The sequence below is a fragment of the Miscanthus floridulus genome, chromosome 17 (genome assembly GCF_019320115.1).
Source record: "Miscanthus floridulus cultivar M001 chromosome 17, ASM1932011v1, whole genome shotgun sequence".
Classification (NCBI taxonomy): Eukaryota; Viridiplantae; Streptophyta; class Magnoliopsida; order Poales; family Poaceae; genus Miscanthus; species Miscanthus floridulus.
This window is the reverse complement of record NC_089596.1, coordinates 9,361,095-9,379,860: the sequence shown is the minus strand read 5'-3', so window position 1 is coordinate 9,379,860 and position 18,766 is coordinate 9,361,095. Positions and strand designations below refer to the sequence as shown.

The following is an 18,766-nucleotide window of genomic DNA, read 5'->3' as shown; positions in this document are numbered from 1 at the left end:
TGATCTTTTTAGGGTATTTTTTTTACCGAACCTCCGTAAAATGAACACACGAGATTTAAGGATTTTGTATCGGACATGGACACGTGGATCCGGTGGTCTTCGTATCTGAACCGAATAGGAAGTGGACACATGAGTGGGAGACGATTCGTATCGGACACGGACACGTGATCATGGATCGAGACTTGGTATCACCGGGTATATAAAGGCGTTAGAGTCTTCTTAGGCCCCATTAGTTTCGTTGAAAAGTCAGGTTAAAAAATATTGTTCGCTGATTTGCTGTGAGAGAAAAACATTATAACATGATAATCCAAGCTGATAAGTTCGGTACTTACAATCCATTTCGCACCTGTTCCGAAGATTTGAATGTATGCCAAATTCGGATTCCAAATAAATTTCTAACTAACCCAGACCTCGAAACAAGATGAGGATGAGACAATGCAGGCACGCACACTGGTCCAATCGGTGGCCGCAGAGGATCAGGATCCCCCCACGGCTGTCTGGCTGAACGGGCATCCGATGCGCCTGCACTTCTGCAGCAGCAACGCCCTCGCTCACGCGTGGGGCCCTGCCCTCCCACCGCGCGGGCCTCGTGGGCCCGCCTCTCTTCACGCCGCGGCAATTATTTTTCCCGCCGCCCCGCCGTGCACCTCGCTACGCTGCTCGCACTCTCGCTCAGCTGCTCGTGGAAGCCTCCCATCAATGGCCGCGGCCGCCTCCGCCCCATGCTGAGCCAAACCCCTACTAGTGCCAGCCCAGCACAGGAGGAGCGCGAGAGATCCTCGCCTACCTCGGGCCTCGGCGCAGCCGGCGCGCCCTCCGGTGCCCCGCCCCACCACTCACATGGCGGACTCGACGCACCACACCATCTGCCGCGCCGCGGCGCGCCCGCGCGGCTGGTGCTGCTCGTTCGCGGGCGTCCCGGACAGCCCCGAGCACCGCCGCGCGCTCCCGGCGTCGCCCGCGGTAGGCGCCGCCGTCCCGAAGCTGCCTCCGCCTCCGCCTCCGCCGCTGCCGCCCAAGTCCCCTCTGGCGCCGTCGTCGCACCACAGCTCGCCGTCGTCGAAGCTGGCGGGGCTCATCGACCCGCGCAGGATCCTCTCGCCGGGCCGCGTGTCCCCGATCGACTCCGAGGGGTCGCCGGCTGTCGCGGACGCGGAGGGGCCGCCGAGGGAGCAGGCCGCGCCTTTCGTGGCGGTGCGGGAGGACGAGGACGAGGAGGACGGGGAGCGGGGAGGGGAAAGGAACGCGCTGGATCTGAGGTTGTGCCTCAGGGGCAGGGACGGCCGGTGCGTCGCCATGGACCTCGACTCCGCCGTGCTGTGCGGGAGCAGCGCGTTCTTCGCCGCCATGGTTCCCAACGCCTCTGCGAGCGGGGGCGGCGGCGGGGGCAGGAGGGTCGAGGTGGATGGGGTGGACAACTTGGAGGCGTTCAAGGAGGCGGTGGAGCTCATGTTCGAGCCCGACGCCATGCGGTGGCTCGCCAGAGCCGGCGTGTCACGGGCAATTGCTGTGCTCGAGGTCAGACAGATGCATCCCTTTCATTTCCTTTCCCTTCTGTTTGTTTCTGCCGACAGCACGGTCCAAATTTGTGATGTGAGTGACTAGGGAGGTAGTACTAATGGTTGTACCAGTCACATTGCATGATTACACAGCTTAATTTGACTGATCAACTGATCATGTTGCGATGAATTCAAGGTATAATTGTCGCCTAGATGTTCGTGTTCACCTATTCAGTTAGCCTGTGCACCATCGTTAGGTGTAGGTGCACTTGATTTTAGACTAACACAGCAACCAAATCCAAGTGTACATTCTGCAGGTGGTGTTTTAGTCAGCAACTAATGAATTTGTTGCTTTGACATGTCAATATCATTGTTGAGTTGGTGCTGATGATATATGTTATGCAGCTGCTACAATAGGTGGTGTTTTAGTCAGCAAGTAATTAATTTGTCCATGCGACGTGTCAAAATCGTTGTTCAGTTGATGATGTATGTTATCCAGTTGCTAGAAAAGAAGCTGTCGTTTATGGTAGGCCTCACTCCATTTAGGTTCTGGTAACCGGCGTTGCTAGGAGGGGAAAAAGCAATTACGTATTGTTCTCGAGTAACTGACTTTGTCAGTGTCGGTTATTGCATCGACATCACAGATTGGCCACTACCACTTGTTTCCATCTGGCAAACTGCTCCAGTGATCCATCTCAAACACTAGCCAATGGTTTCCTCTTTTGCCACCTTCCTTCGGCAGTTCTCTTCCTGACGCCGTTGGTTTCCTTCCTTGCTGCTTATCTGTCCCGGCAGCTCTTAAATCTCAAGTTCCCTGTCTGCATAAAGGCCACAGGAACGCTGAATCAAGATAAACCCGATGCTTACTGAGTCTGCTGAAATCATGGTTGTTGAATTACTCAGTTTCATGGCCCAAGTATTGAGTCTACACGGTTTAATAATTATTTGCATGGCCCCAAATGCTGAATTAGAAGGGCAGGCCTAGTGCAGTGGTGAGAGCTGTCTCACTAAATCACCAGGTCGCGGGTTCGAAGCAGCCTCTCCGTAGATTTTGCGGGGAAAGGCTTGAAGTAGGTTTGCTCAGTACTCCTGAGCGCTACTTCATCTTGATTCTCTGCTGGCTGCGACTAGTCGGCCAAGAAGCTTGCTGCTGCACTATATTCGAGTAGGCAGAGGATGGATGAGGCTGTCTAAGGTGGACAAAAGACAAACAGAATTGCAAGGGGAATTTGCATGGGAGAGAGGAAGAAAAGGTAGCCGCAACCATAGAGCTTTCCGAGACATTGGGGCTCATGGTGGAGGGTATCAAGGAAGGCATGACGTCGATGGTGAGCCCTCCTCACTGCAGAGGCCTCTGCCCTTCCCTATCTTCACCTCCTCCATCACCCTGTCTCCATCATGTTCGCCGCAGCCCCTTTCTGTCCATGCACCCTCTACCATGCGTCAGTAGTGATGCGGACGAGATTTCTGCGACTTGCGATTTACTCGTCAACCAGTCAGGATACTCGGCTGGCCATGCTCTGCGCCCTCGCGGCCACCTTTGTCTTCATGGCCAAGCGAGCCTGACCTTGTCATGCTGCAGGATCTGATCCCCAATTGGAACATGGTAATCTTGCAATGGAATCTCACTTGGTTTGTCAACACAATGTCAATTATGTCAGTGTTGGATTGGGCCATGAGAGAATGAAATTACTTTTCTACACTTCAGTATAATTCTCTGATCGGTACTTGGTCCACAGCTTATGGTACCGGTTCATGAGTTACTCACCTTTTAATAGGTACCTTTTATTTTTAATCGCTGAATTTGAACTAACATTTTAGAGGGAAGGTACTTATGGTTCCATTTGAGCACTATAACGCCTCAGATAATATTATTGCTGGCAAAATAGTTCAGCAGGGCTTAGGGCACACATACACAGATTTCGGGAATAGAAACCTTTGCATTACTGCGACATGGCACTGATCTACTTTGGCCTTATCATCAACCTCATACTTCTTAGACGTAATTGTTGACAATAAAATGCCAAAAGAAGATTCTGGTTTAAGAGTTCACAAGTTGTTCCTGTTGGATAGTTAGGCTAAAAATAGTTAGGAAAGAAATCCAACCAGGAAAATACTTTCATTGTTCAGTTACTTCAGTACTGCTTTTAAGCATATAGACTTGATATATATTTTTTTTAAAATGAATCATTCCTTGGTGCATTTTTTACTCTAAGCAGCTCTTGTTAGGGAGTTATGGTCCTTTGTGTCAAGTGTGATTGTGGATCAGTAAATTTATTATGTATGTAGGGCTAGGATAGTTAGGATAGTTAACGGTATGAAGATCCGGTAACATTATATATGTCAACAAGTGCCATTGAATATCGAAGAAAATAATATAGTAGCAGTAGCAGCTTAGCAGGTTTTCACGTTCGCGGCATAGGTTCTTCTGAATTTTATGGTTGACAATTGACTGTTAATTTATGTGCACTGCACAGTTCCTATTTAGTTCTAGTTCAGACAAATACATTTGTTTGGTGCCGCATGTTTGATCCATTAATTGATGCCATCTGCTCGGTGCACACTGTATATACACAATCTCTCATTATGACTTGTTCAGTTTCAATTGTGAAAGTAGATACTGAGATGTCAATTACAGACAACCTGATATTTTTTTATTGCTATACACGTATTCAGTTGCTCTATTTGTACTTCCTCGTTGTCTGTCTTCTGCTTCCTGACACAGTCTGAACTGTATCTTTGATGTTTGAATTACAGGTTTCCTCCTCTATTATGTTTGACAGAGGAATTGAATCATGTTTGAAGTACATCGAAGCAGTTCCATGGAATGAGAATGAGGAGGAGAAGCTGAAGCATGTTTTTGCTAGATGCACTTTTGATGAATCAGTATGTAAAGGTGTGCTGGCAAGATTACAGCAACAATGCACGAGCGGCTCAGAGGACTTGACAGTGCAGCTCGTTGAATCTATCACCAGTGGAACCAACAATGGTGCAAGAAAAGAGATGCAATCTTTTGTCAGTGGTCTCGTAAGTAAAAGCTCAGTCTATCATAAGGACTTGTCGGGGCTAAACAAAGGGGGCCTCTATCAAATCTGTCGTTCCTGTTTGAGTTCACTAGTGGAACTTTTCATGGAAGACTCAGAGCCAGTCGAGGATGTGGGCCAAGCTATGACAACTTCAGATAGCAGGCCTATGATTGAAAAGATCAGTAAGCAAACTGAGAATCTCAATTGGCTCTTTGACATCCTTTTAAACAATGATATGGCAGAAGAATATGTTGAGCTGTGGGCTAGGCAAGTTGAACTCATCAGAATGCATGAGCAAGCATCGCCCATGTTCAGATACGAGCTTAGCCGGATATCAGCGAGCGTGTTCATCGCTCTGGGGAAAGGAAGAATCCAATGTCCCAGCAATACGAGGTGCCAATTGTTCCATGGATGGTTCAGGCCAATGCTTACGGACTTCGGCTGGCTCCAGAGGTGCTCCAAGGGGCTAGATGTGAGAATCCTGGAGGAGAACCTGGGGCAAGCCCTGCTCACCCTTCCACTTCACCAGCAGCAGAGCTTATTCGTAGAATGGTTCCAGTGCTTTGCATCTAGAGGCACAGAATGCCCTAATCTCAGCAGAGCTTTCCAGGTATGGTGGAGGAGGTCATTTGTTAGATCATCTGTAGAGGTGCGTCGGTGAGTGTTTTTACTTCACTGTGAGGTATATCATATATATGTGCTGCGTGCATCATTGTAAAATTATAGCTGTGCAATATCTAATAGATTCAATTTTGTTTTTTCTTAATAAAATTCAGCTGGTTCTTCCCGTTCTGTGCCCTAGATGTTACTTGCACCTTACAAACGTAAACCAATACAGAATACACTACGAGCCATAAACATCGTCATAAATATGTGGAGTTTCGTTAATTTTTGCCTTAAACTTGGCATCATTGTACATGACCTTATTCATATCAGTAGTATGCAAGCAAACAAGATGGCATCACTGCACTCTGAGTCTCTGATGATCGCTGCTATATATACATACATGAGTTCCATCCATAGTTTTAAATAGCGGGCTAAGGTGTTTAGCGGAATATCTCTAAATCAGCTCATAGCGGAGCTAAATCAGGCTATAGCGAGATATAGTGGCTAAATTATACATGAACACAAATAGCGGCACCTTGCCTTAAAAGGCTATAGCAGGCTATAGCGGCAGCTATAGCGAGAGATTTTTTCCATCACAGACACTATACAGCTTAGCCGTGCTTGCCACACATGAGGCTATCTGGCTGGGCATCGATGTTGAGCCAGTGGCAATCCTCGAACGCGCACGTCCCGGAGGCCTGCAGCGTCTCGCCGACGTCCTCCGGCTTCAGGTAGTACGGCGTCCACGACGGCGTCCCGTCCTCGAAGGAGTTGTGCGTAAGCCGGCGGATGCCCGACCCGTCGATGTTGACGGTGAAGATCTCGCCGTAGGGCTGGTAGTGGTGCGGGTTGGAGATGGGCTCAGCGGACACAGCGGAGTAGTCCGACGTGAACACCAGCGTCTTGGAGTCCGGGCTGAACCAGGGGTGGTTGGTCCGGCCGCCGTCGGCGCTGTGCACCACCCTCCGCAGGCCGGTGCCGTTCGGGTGCACCATGTAGATGGCGAAGCTGCCGCCGCCCGGGTTGTCCCGGTCGGAGGCGAACGCGATCCACTCGCCGTCAGGGGACCAATTGCACATGGTGTCGGACCAGGGCCCCTCGGTGAGGCGCCGGATGCCACCGGCCTCGCCGTCCTCCGCGTCCATGATGTAGAGGTTCTTGTGCCCGGACCTCCCGGACCGGAACACCACCCACTTGCCGTCCGGCGAGGGGGACGGGAACGCGTTGTTCTCGCCTCCCACGGTGAGCTTCTTGATCGAGACATTGGGGTCGTCGTCGTCGCCAAGGGACACGGCGACAACGTCCACCTCGGTGCTCTCGCTCGCGAAGTCCGGCCCGACGCTGGTGTAGATGACCCCTTTCCTCTTCCAGTCCCATGTCGTGGGGAACGCGTTGCCCGAGAAGACCCGCCGGCGGCCGCCGGAGCCGTCGGAGTTGACCACGAACAGCCCCGGCAGCCCGACGAAGGCGATCCTCTTGCCGTCGTGCGAGAATGAGGGGAACGACCCGTCAATCCTGAAGAGCGAGAACGTGTCCGGCGCAGGGCTCTTGATGCTCTCCAGCAGCAGTGGCCAGTCCCCGTTCCCGCTGCCCCGGCACCGGTGGTACCCGACGCGCTCGCCGTCGGGCGAGATGAACGGGTTGAAGTGGTGAGACCAAAAAGACATGAGTATTCATAGAGTCGTCCCTACTAGAGAAAGCTGTTTTTGATATATTTTATATTCGGATCTTAATTTGGTGATACCTAAAACGAAGATCAATCTTTAAAAACACCTTGACACCAGTCAACTGATCGAACAAAGTATCAATACGAGGTAAAGGATACTTGTTCTTAATGCTTACCGTATTGAGAGGGCGATAATCCACATACATCCGATGAGTGCCATCCTTCTTCTTCACAAAAATAGATGGACAACCCTATGATGAAGAACTTGGATGGATGAATCTCTTCTCCAACAATTCCTCTAAATGTTTTTTCATCTCAGCCAATTCCTTTGGAGCCATACGGTAAGGACGCTACAAAATAGGAGCAGTACCAGGTTCTAACTCAATGACAAACTACACATCCTGATTCGGTGGTAACCTAGGTAGGTCCTCGAGGAAGATATCCGGAAACTCATGGACCACAGAAATAGAAGAAAGGTCCGGAGAAGCTTTAGCATGAGCAACAACTGGCAGGGTGGGGACTGAAGACTTAAGGAGAGACATTCTATCCTCAGAAGAAGGAAGCTTCAACTCAACAATTCTTTGCCTAATGTTCAAGACTACCCCATAGTTTCTCAACAAGTTCATTTCCATAATTGCATCTATGCCTTGCCTAGGCATCACCATGAACCGGAGACGATAAGAGTGAGTGGCTAGCACTAGTCTCACTATGTCTGTGTGAGTTTTAACGCACAATTCATAACTTCTTCGCTATAGCTCCGATTAGAGTGTTTTTCACGTGTGTGTGTTCGTAGTAACGTGTAAAATATCTTTAAAACCTTTTTACTTGTTGTTTATTATGTTTGATGTACTGATCTAATCTAGCTCTATTGTTTGCTTCGTGTATGATTACATGGATGCTTGTGTGATGCTTTATGATCATGTCCACTCGATGAACTTTACGTTGATGATATAGAAGAAGTTGGTGATCTAGAAAAAGTCTTTTGGAGGTTACAATTCAGTAGAAGAAGGATATGAGTTTAAGATAAGTATAGCATGGAATCATCCTTGTTGTCCTATATACCTTTAATCATTTAATTCATGTTGCATGTGTCTACCTTGACTACCACTAAGAATTTTCTAGTATTTTGTTACCTTGTACCTTGATTCCTATGGGTTTATACATTGGGTAGTATGATGCTAGTAGTCAAACTAAAGCCATGATCTTGTAACTTGACTAATGGATTATGCAATAAACACTAAAAGATGCTTTTTAGCAACATGAAACAAGAGGGCTAGAGCATTGAGCAATTTTTATGGTGTTCTAGATTTCTCTCTCCAAGGATTTATCTGTAAGTGATCATCCGGGACTTATAGTACAACTATGAGGGTTATATGACTCTGGCTTTAGTTAAGTATGATGACATTTTCTAGCTTATTAATGGTTACCTTTATGGCACAAGAGGGGCTCCGATTGGTTTGATCTCGGCCTACCAAGTGATGAGGACATGACACCCATGCATACGACCATGTTTGACGCATGGGATGGAGGGGAAGGAGGTCAGCAAGGGTGTCCAAGTCAAGAAGGAGGCCCGAGGCTAATTCGGTTCGAGTTTCCGCGGTGAAGGCCCAAAGCAACTCAAGTTCGAGTCTGCCTCGGAATCCAGGACCAATCTGCCTCAAACTGGTCACCCAGGACACATTCGGACTCCGTTTTCGATGATCCACATATGGATGGAAAGATAATTTGATAAGGAAACCAATCCAAGTGGTTTCACGTCAAAAGCTCTTCGGAATCAACGGGAATCGTCGAAACAAGTCAGAGTCCTGAATCTGTTAGGGTGCTGCGACACCTTCTTTTGGTCCGTTGGACCGTGTATCTTGTTTGGGCCCATTAGGGGGCGTGTCCAAGGTATGCGACGACCCTAAGACCTTTATAATCATACGCCGCCGCCGTCATTAGGGTTTTGGGTTTTACTTAGATTATTCCGTCAAGAACAGTTTCGCCATTCATCGGTTTGTGAGACCCCAACTTCGTGAGATAATCATTCATCTGCAATTTAGTTGTGTTCTTTCTTGTTCTTACTTGTGTTCTTCGTTGCGCAGGCAGGGATTAGCTTTCTTGGCGAGGTCAACCTGGTCTGTGACTTGGTTGATAACCAGAGGAGCTATGGTGCTAAGATTGCAGGGTTCGATCTTTCGATCTGAAGCAGGATCGGTGTGTCATTCTCCGCCACAACGATAGTTACCATCACCTGACGGAAGATCAGGATCCCCGTCTCCATTACCAAAGGAGTGAACTTTGGTTTCCTTAGTCATACCTTGGGGGAGGGATCTTACTGGTTGATGGAAAATCCTTAGCGGCCCTAACTTATTAGACGAACCTTTGAAAGGTTTCATAGTGAACCCTGTCGACCTTCCTAAGTTGTAGGTTAAGAGGCTTAGCTACCTCGGACGAAAGGGTAAATCACGATTCACAGTGAAAGTGTACAACCTCTGAAGAGTGTAAAACTGGTATATCAGTCGTGCTCACGGTCACGAGCGGCCTTGAAACCCTTACGGAATAGATGATGAACACGGATGATACTGATGATGAAGATGCTCACTAATGATTACTGTTTATGCTATTCATTATTCATGTTTACCTGATTATGTGTTTATGTGGGCTTATGATAAATTTGATGCTAAATTGCTAAAATCATGACTCACTAAAAGCTAACCGCAGTAAACCAATGTTAGTCTTTTGAGCCTCATAAACCCCATGTTATATTTGTTGAGTACGACATGTACTTACGCTTGCTTTACTTTTAAATACTTTGGAAAAATTCCGGATGGGTACCAGATTGCTAGAGTTTGGAGGAATTAGGCTTGTGATCAACCAGTTAGTTGTTCCTGTGGAATTGAAGTCTTCACCCGAAGATCGGAGTTGTCTTTCCGCTGTTTGCTGTCTAATGTTATATCCTTTATACTAAGTACGTTATATATTGAGCATTGTCTTTAGATATTACCCTTATTTGTAGCTATACGTGAGATTTAACTTTCTAGGCTCATATATGGTGTGTATCTGGTTTTGTTCTTAACATCGGGTGCTACAATAACTAAACTAATGATCCAAATTTTGTATTGTCAATGTTCATACTTGTTTATATAACCTTGGTCAAAGTACAAACTGCTTGACTTTTTGAAAAGCGAAAGTTGCATTCATTCGTGGACGGAGGTAGTAAAATAAAATAGATAGGTATATATACGTGGCTGTCACGATACATAATAGCAGTAGGCCTTGCAATCAACATAATCTGATCTCCATCTGTAATGATGTCACCACCGTGCATGTTTTATATATAATCTTGATTTGCAGAAGTACAAAGATGCGGCTGACGCGTTCGTGGAAGCGCTGAAACTTGACCCCGGGAACGATGAGATGGAGAACACGTTAAGGTATTAGCGCAATCTGTCGCTGCATATATAATTTCAGTGGTGACCCACCCGAATGCGAGTCGTCAATCGTCATCCATGCCTGGGTGCTTTTTCTTTTTTGCGAACACATTGGGGGCATTGACATCTGAACCGCCGCAGCTCTTGCAGACTGCATTTGTGTTGTGTGGACGGTGCTCTTACTAGGCTTTTGATTCTTGATTGAAACCTGCAGAGAGGCCATGCATCTAGATGGAGAGAACCCTTGAGCATTCATCATCCTTGGATCCTCAGCATATGTTGATACAAGAAAAAGATATGGACCCGGCGTTGGCGGTTATGTTAATGCTCGTGATTTCGTTGAAATCTCACCACTTGCAAGTTTGTCGATCCATCCAACTATCCAAAGCTTTAGTTTTGATGTGCTCGTTTAATTTGTTGGCGTAAGCAATTTCTAGAGAGTATGCACATTGCGGTGGTCCTTTATTTTTGTTTCCCCTTTGAGAACAACAGGAATGTAAATATGTAGGATCATTTTTATTCTTGTGTCTGTTTGGAGTTCAGCAGCTCATTTGCCGACGAGCTTTGCATGTCGACGGCTGCGCCGTATTTGATTTGTTCGATGATCGAGCCCGGCTTGTCCACGTGGACATGGCGGCCGGTCCACACTACTTGCATTCCTATTTTTGTTTTGTTTTTTTGCACAATCCCGTCAATTGAAAAACAAAATTACGTTGTCACACTAGCAAGTTGGAATCTATTACCCTTCGCTAGAGTCGGCCGTGCACTGTGCCGATGCTTGTGTTCAAGTATGAATGTAAATGAAATAATGGAATGAAAGAACTTATGGTTTGTATTCATTTGATGATTGAATTGAATTTATATATGGTGAAGTGTCTCGTCACTTGAAGGATAAAAAGCAATCTTTCTCACTATCTCGCAGTAAGTCGAGGGGAAGTTGAGGCGAACAGATTATAGCCAGGTTTGAGTTTGAGCCCCCTCCTAAACTGTTCTTGTCACATCGAATATTTGACACATACATAAAGTGTTAAATATAGATTAATTACGAAACTAAATGCATAGATTGAAACGAATTTGTGAGACGGATTTTTTAAGACTAATTAGTCCATAATTTGATAACGTGTGGCTACAGTAAACATATGCTAATATCAAATTAATTAAGCTTAATAAATTCGTTTCGTGGATTACCGAGTACTTACATAATTTGTTTTATATCATGTGACTGCAAGGTGTGACACACCTAAACTTTACTTTAGGTCTGGATTCAAATACCCCGCGTGATGCCTCGTAGGGGGAGGGAGTTTTTTTTTTTTTATGAGGCAAGCACATTGTAATAGTAATAAATATAAACAGTCACTTACGAATAATAATAAAGTTTCTCCCCCCAAAAATGAACTGCTACTAGGTAGCAGTAGCAGCAAAATGGTTCATGTTTGCAAATGGCGGCCACCCTTTTGGTCTGCAAGAAAAGCCCACTTTGCAGGCTCTCCGGCCCAGGAAACCACGACTCACCAACCAGGTCAGGAAGCGCTTCCTCTCCGCCCGCCGCCGCCGCTCTCTCCCTCCCTCCTCTGTCGATCAACGAACGGTATTCTCGTGCGGCAAGGTTGGCTTCCGATTCTCGGGGAGTAGATCGAGGACGGCGGCTGGGGCTCCGGGAATGGGATGGAGAATAGGAGCGGGACGAAGGTGACTCCGGGAAGGTAATAAGGTATGGGACCAAAATCCACTTCTGTAGGTACCTGAAATAGTCTGGTGGTGTTAGAGGTGGCTTGGTTTTTGTTCCTCGTTCATCCTACTGTTCTGTTCTGCGTTGGTTTTGTACAAATTTTGTGGATCTTGTTAGCAGTCCTTTTATTTAACATAATCGATTGATGTGGGCGTGGTATATGATGTGTCTATGTGTACACATGTGTGTATTCTATCTACTAGGTGGATTTTGTCTATATTATGGTTTTATTTATTGACTCCAAGATGCTGCTCTGCTTTAAGCTAGCACTGTCTCCCAGTCCCATGGAATTTTCAGGAGTTCATGTCAATCTGAAAGTTCTTGACTTTCTGATAGATGCTTGTATATTAGATCAAAGAAAAAAAATGTTGGTCTTTAGGAAATTACTTGTTACTCACCAGTAGGTTTTAGTGCTTGTTCTTACATATCTATCTGAGTTATGAGGACAGAAAATATGTTAAGGTTTATGTGATTTGTTATTTCTCTCATTATGTGAGTGATTCCTAGTATTCCTTTTGTTTATGCTCGTATTGTTTTAGAGTCGCAAACTGACACCAGCAATCTTGTTTATGACACACGTGCTTGTTTTATGTGTTTCCAAATGTTAATGCAATATTTAGGAACATGAGATTTTTCTTAGTGGCGTACCCAGTGCAGAGAGCTCCCGCTCTGTGCGGGGTCTGGGGAAGGGTGTTAGTGGCAAGCCTTACCCTCGCCTGTGCAATGCGAGGAGACCGCGACTCGAACCCGGAACCTTCCGGTCACAGGCGGTAAGACTCTACCGCTTGCACCAGGCCTGCCCTTCGAGATTTTTCTTAGTGAATCTAGGAAAATAAGCAGGTTAGTCAAATCGATGCTCGGCATCATTCAGTTTTTGGTCCAAAACACATCCAATTGGCCATATTTTAGTCCTCTTTTGTTTGCTGCTATGTGTGAACTTTTCTATTTGGTCTTTCATTTAGCACCAATCTGAAAAGTATTCCTAGTCAATAGCTGGTGGAAATAGTCAGGTCTAAACTGCAGTAGATATGCTGCCTCATAGTCATAGCTGTGTTTCAGCATGTTTGGATTCTACATACTCGACTCATACACTTGAGTACTTGACTACCAGTCAGCTCTAGGATTAAGAAAATAGCCATTACCTTGGCGTTTTTTTAAAGCTACCTAGGTTGGTTGGAACATTTCCTTGGCCTGTGGGGTACGAGTCTCCAAACAAAAGCTATTTACTTGGCATTAAGACATTTCCTTTTCCGTATGACACATTAGATGTGGCCCTATTTTCCTTGGCAGCCAAACAGCCAAGGAAATGTATTCCCATTGCCCTGTATTTTTGGTGGACTTTGCTGATGGTTTCCCACCATGAGCTATTTCCTTTATGGTTTCCCGCCTTGAGCTATTTACTTGGCTCTCCCGGGTGCGCCGAGGCCTGGGCCTGCTCTCCTGCCACCGCTCACCTCCGGGAGCTGATGCACATGGTGGCCATGGAAGATTAGAGAGAAGGAAAGGTCTATTTTTATGAGAAAAGTAAATGTGAGGGGGTTAAAGGCAAAATACATGCCACGCTAGCATGCCACATCAGCGAAAAATGTCCACATGGCTGGCAAGGGCCTGCAGTGCACCACTTAACAAGTTTAGGGGTCCAGAAATGCATTTTCAAAATTCAGGGGCCTATGTGACACGCTTATAAGTTCGAGGGCCTCGTGCATTTAACTCTATTTTTTTATATCAGGTGAAGGGTATCTCAAACTCTAGTTATTATGTTATCTGTGGGTGAACATAGGACTATAGAAACAGCTTTTGTCCCTGACATCCAGGTTCTTTCGAGATATTTTTTGGACTATTTAGCAAGCGTAACTGATTAACTGGCTAACTGCATATAGCAGCCAGTTATACACAGAGGAAAACTCTGGTTGCAATGAGTTGCAGTACATCTAGTTTGTCATTTTAATCTCATATCAATTGACAATATAGTTAAAACTGACTAAATAATCTTTTAAGTTCCATGGTGTTACTTTGTAAATTCATGTTTGCTAATATGAATTTTGTTTACTCTTTCCATGTGTCAATGCAAAGTTTGCATATATCTGTGGTCTTTCGAAAGATTTTGTGGCTTTTCTGCAAGTTTAACTGATTGTGTATTACAGTTGCACAAGTAAAAGAAAAATCTCAGGTTGCAATAAATTGCAGCACCCCTAACTACTCAGATTCATGTCATATTGATTTAATATAACTTACTCAACTAAACAACCATTCTTTAAAAGTTCGAATAATCATTCTTTAAAAGTTGCATAGCATGTTTTTGTAAATTTTAAAATTTTTAATATGACCTTTGCATACTCTTCCCATGCTAATTGATTGTGTCCATTGGTGGTCTTGATGCAGACTGGAACACCTGTTGCAGTGCAACATACACCATCAGCAGAGAAACCACAAAGGGCCCTGAAGCCTTCAACTCCAGCAACAACTACAAGCTTTGCTGATTGTCGATATGCCTGCGGCCTGCCCCTATGAAGCCTGCAACAAAGCATACATTCAAAGTTACAAATGGACCATCTAAAAACTCAGCTCCTGAACACGATCAAGAGGAAAATGGTAAGCTCGGTGCTTCTGCTAGTCAGCATGTTGTGACTGAACCGACCTATCAGTATAACTATGCTGGTTTATGTGAAATTGCAGCAAACCCCAAAAGAAGCAAGATGAACCCTGTGCACAAGGTCCACTCATCCAAAGTCTACAATGGCAAGATTTCGAGACCGATGCCTTCTGACATCAGTGCTCAGTGGTTTCAGGAACCAGTGGCCAGGTAAAACAAAGTATGAAGATGACAGTGAAGCGACCGAAGATGGGGGCAACATTGAAGATGTCTGGAGATATGGCAACAACGCTGATGATGAGGAAATGCTGGATGAAGATTGACCTTTAGATTGGAGTTGGGCATGTAGATAGATGTGGTGGTCTGCTACTTTTTAGTTTCTGCAAACTATAAATCAATGCAGCAGTGGGTAATTTCAAGCTTTAACCGTAGGTAGTAGTTGGTTCGGATGGTGTGCATCAATATATTGTACTCTGTTATCTACTCTTGAATATTTGGTTTCCCATGTGACAGAGGGACTAATCGCCACATCTATGTAGATAAGTTGGAATCGGTTTCCATGACACAAGTTCTGATTTGAAACAGTTTAGTTGTTTTATTTGACGAGCTATGTAGTTGAAAGATTCATCCATGCAGACATGCAGTTTAACCATGAACAAGCTTTGTTTATTACAGTGCACGAGAACTTATTCAAGCAGATCACTCTCAGGTGCCTACTGTTGGGCGCTGCCAACATGAACTTGATCATAGCTGCCACCAGGAGGAGTAAACACAGCGAGCTCATGTTTTCTACTGTTCTTCAGCTCTGCAGCTTCCTCCATGGAGACGCCATAGGAGCTGGCGATGACGGCCACCGGCAAATCGCTGAAGACAGAATTCTTCCCGGCAATGTGGCTGACCATGGAGTTAGGGTTGGTCTCGAAGGAGATGTACTGGAACCCTTCTCCTTGTGCCTTGGTGGCAACAAGGTAACCTTGTGGTATGATGAGCAGCTGCCCCGGACGAAGCACGCCGTCGAACACCGTCGTCCCGTTGTCGCTGGCGACCTGAACCCTGGCACAACCTCTGATGGTGTACATGGCGCTGTGGGCATTGAAGTTCCAGTACGGCGACAAAATGGCATCCTGCAAACACAAACAATTCCAGTTAGCAATGAAAGAAAACATGTATCTATCTGCACATTATTTATCGCAAATTCGTAATTCACATTGTACGTCATCGATTGTGTTTACCTGATATAGGTCTACTCGCACCGCGCTCATCTGAATCAGGTTGAGAATTGGGAACTTGTGGCTGGTCAGGCGTGTGATCCTTCCAGCACCAGGGCTGTAGACGTCAGCCTGGTCCAGGCGTTCGACGCTGTGCCTCACCTCCATGGTGCAGATGTTGTTACTGCCATCGCCGTCAAAACGTTGACATGTTTGGCGATGCTGGTACTGAAGATGCTGGTCATGTGATGGAAACGACGGCGACGGTGGGTTCAGCAGGTGAAGGCCATGCTCCAGCTCCACACGCACTATTTCGCCTCGCTGGTCATGTCGGCTCTGAAGCTTCTTAGTGACATTCATGCTGACACCCAGGGCTTCGCTCAGGAACTGGGCGTCGATTCCTTTAAAGATGTTCTCGGCGAAGTGGGGCTGCCCCTTGCTGAATCCCCCAGCCAGCAAGAACTTCTGCAAATTGTAGAAATATATATATGTAAGATGCAAGAACAAATTGGTGACTTATATTGTAATGAAGGATGGAGCTAGTACTAGTACCCTCATGGAAGGCTCAAGCTGGTTGATGTTGTTGTTTGTGTCGAAGACGTAGATCGCCACAAGCGGCGCATCGCCGTCGTTGTACAGCCAGTGCTGCGCACCGGCCGGCATGGCCACCACATCTCCCTGTTCGAATCGGTGGATCTTGTGATGCTCGTCAGGGTGCTGATGATGATGATGTTCATATCCATATCCGTATCCATACTGCTGCTGGGTCTCTTCTTGGCATCCCGGAAACGAGAACCCAATAATCCCTCTCCCTACACATATAGTGAATTAATGATGGATAAGATGAAATGAAACTATTGTTCAGTTGTTCTTGTAATTGCATATATAGCACAATCTCTAGAATCTAGATGAGGTACATATAACACTACACGCATATATGTTACCTTGGAGGATGTAGACAAGAGAATGGAGGTTGGAGTAGCGAGGAAGAAGGAGGCCCAAGGCGTCGACGACGACACGGACGGCGAAGACGCCGGCGCAGGTGAGCTCTCGGTCGGCTTCGGTGAACCGGCTGAAGTACTCGACGGAGCCAGCCTCGGACTGCACCTTGTGGCGCGGCTCCAGGGCCTCCAGCTTGCCGTCGAAGCCGCACTCCCTGGTGGCTCCTCCCCGGGACGCCCCCCATGATGAGCTGCTGGTTGCTGCGCCGGCGCCGGTGCAGCACAGGAGGAGAAGCAGGCACAAGGAGGAGGGAACCGGCAGCTGGCCGGGGAGTGCCGCCGCCATTGCTTCTGCTCACTCACTCACTCTCTTCAGTAACGACACAGTGAGTGCTGTTGCCGCGTGTGTACAGTGCTAGCAGAGGCCGTCCGGGGTCTTTTTTTATAGAAAAAAGAATGTGCTGCTGGTGTTCCAGAAAAATAAAAAAAATGGAAAGAAACGAAACAAACAAAAATGAAATGAAAATAAAATATTCAAGAAAAAAGTGTTGCACCTCTGAACAAATTTCTGGCCTTGTCTTTGTGTGCTGGTGCTTGCTTTGCTCTGATAGGAGCTGTGTTGGTTGGGAATCTGACAAGTTAGACATGTAAACTCGTAGGCGTGACCTGCTTTTTTTACACATATATGCCAGATAATATATTTGTATCTAGCTAACAAACTCGATCGACCAGCAGTAGAGATCGACGTGGATGATCAACAGTTTCGACTTGTTGCTTGTGCTGACAGTAGTCAGAAAGGCCGCTTCAGTTTTGTACTGACTCCAACAGTTTGTTGCGCCTTTAGTTTACACGCACGTACGTACAATCCGACTACGACCGTCCAGGTGCATTTGCGATCTGCCTACTCCTCTTCCTTAACACTCACTACCAGATGTATGATGACAAAGTTGTTAGATTAATTACGTTTGTTTGGTTGCTAGTTATTGTACGTACATGTTTTCACCTACAAATTTTGTGGCCGTGGGATAGCTCACTGGTGCAGATAGGGTTACAGTGCCGGTTGCAAAACCCCTTCAATCTCGGTTTTTCAACCGGGACTGCGAATCCGGAACTAAAGATCCTTCTAAAGACGATATTTAGTCCCGATTGGTAATACCAACAGAGACTAAATGGGGCCCAGACCTTGCCCTAGGTCTGACATATTTAGTCCCGGTTGATGTTGCCGACCAGTATTAAAAGTACTTTTTTCCCCTTTTTCTTTATGGTTTTTTAATTTATTTTTTTTGTCTCAATTAGCTTTTTGTATACGAAGTCTACGCTACTAATATATTTCCATACGTATAATTTTCCGTTCCAGCATTATACACAAATAACACATTAAAATATATGAAAGTATACAAAGATTTCAAAAGCTTGTACATGGAATTTGTGCATAAGCTAACAAAAACTTGTAATACCCCTGGGATTACATTCAATCCTAATCTTCATTACGGCTGGGAACTAATTTTCTTCCGTAATAGTAGTACGCGTCACTGGGATATAAGACCTGGTCATTAATAAATCTAACTAATGACTATTGAATTGATTTGATCTGGTCATCTCGTAGACCTTTTGCTTCCTCCATTCACGCTTCAATTCGAATGAAAGAAAAAGTATGAATATATGATTAGTGTGTGTATATATATTAACACAATAGTAATAAATAAATTGTGTATATTGTTTACGTACTTCGAGGTACTCTTTACTTGTTTTCAACGAGTACTGCATGAGGTGCTCGCAAACGTAGTATCCACATAAGTTGTTCCCCTTTTCCTGCATTAGACACACTTTACGAGAAAACGATTCATCAACTAATGAAGCATGGTAATAATGAATTGATACGAACTTAAAGATCACAGAGCAGATATAGAGGTTTGTCCTGGTTCGGGCTATCGGGCCCTACGTCTAGCAGTTTGAGGATCTTTGTATTCAAGGGCACCTAAATCGGGGGTTTACAATAGAGTGTAAGAGAGATATTTGGCAGGGGATCGCTCGGTGCTGATCCAAGACTCGTTGGTGGTGAGTGTAACACCCTCGGTGTTACAC

General features: G+C 45.8%; 2 protein-coding genes, 1 long non-coding RNA gene and 1 pseudogene across 3 annotated transcripts; 2 read left to right on the top strand and 2 right to left on the bottom strand.

Moving 5' to 3' along the window:
- The first annotated feature begins 344 nt into the window (after positions 1-344).
- On the top strand, positions 345-5,261 carry LOC136518373 (BTB/POZ domain-containing protein At2g13690-like; annotated as a pseudogene).
- Positions 5,262-5,742: 481 nt separating this feature from the next.
- Positions 5,743-6,798, bottom strand: LOC136519014 (uncharacterized). The gene has a single exon (XM_066512685.1). The coding sequence runs from the start codon at positions 6,796-6,798 to the stop codon at positions 5,743-5,745; it is 1,056 nt and encodes a 351-aa protein (XP_066368782.1).
- A 4,898-nt stretch (positions 6,799-11,696) lies between these two features.
- Positions 11,697-15,073, top strand: LOC136517903 (uncharacterized). The gene is made up of 3 exons (XR_010774365.1): positions 11,697-11,921; positions 14,322-14,531; positions 14,616-15,073. It is a non-coding gene; the product is annotated as an uncharacterized lncRNA (long non-coding RNA).
- Positions 15,074-15,194: 121 nt separating this feature from the next.
- Positions 15,195-17,066, bottom strand: LOC136517902 (glutelin type-B 1-like). Its single transcript, XM_066511558.1, has 4 exons — positions 16,685-17,066; positions 16,293-16,552; positions 15,765-16,205; positions 15,195-15,656 (listed from the first exon to the last, which is right to left on the bottom strand). The coding sequence occupies exons 1-4, from the start codon at positions 17,025-17,027 to the stop codon at positions 15,246-15,248; spliced, it is 1,455 nt and encodes a 484-aa protein (XP_066367655.1). The 5' UTR covers positions 17,028-17,066; the 3' UTR covers positions 15,195-15,245.
- Positions 17,067-18,766: the final 1,700 nt, after the last annotated feature.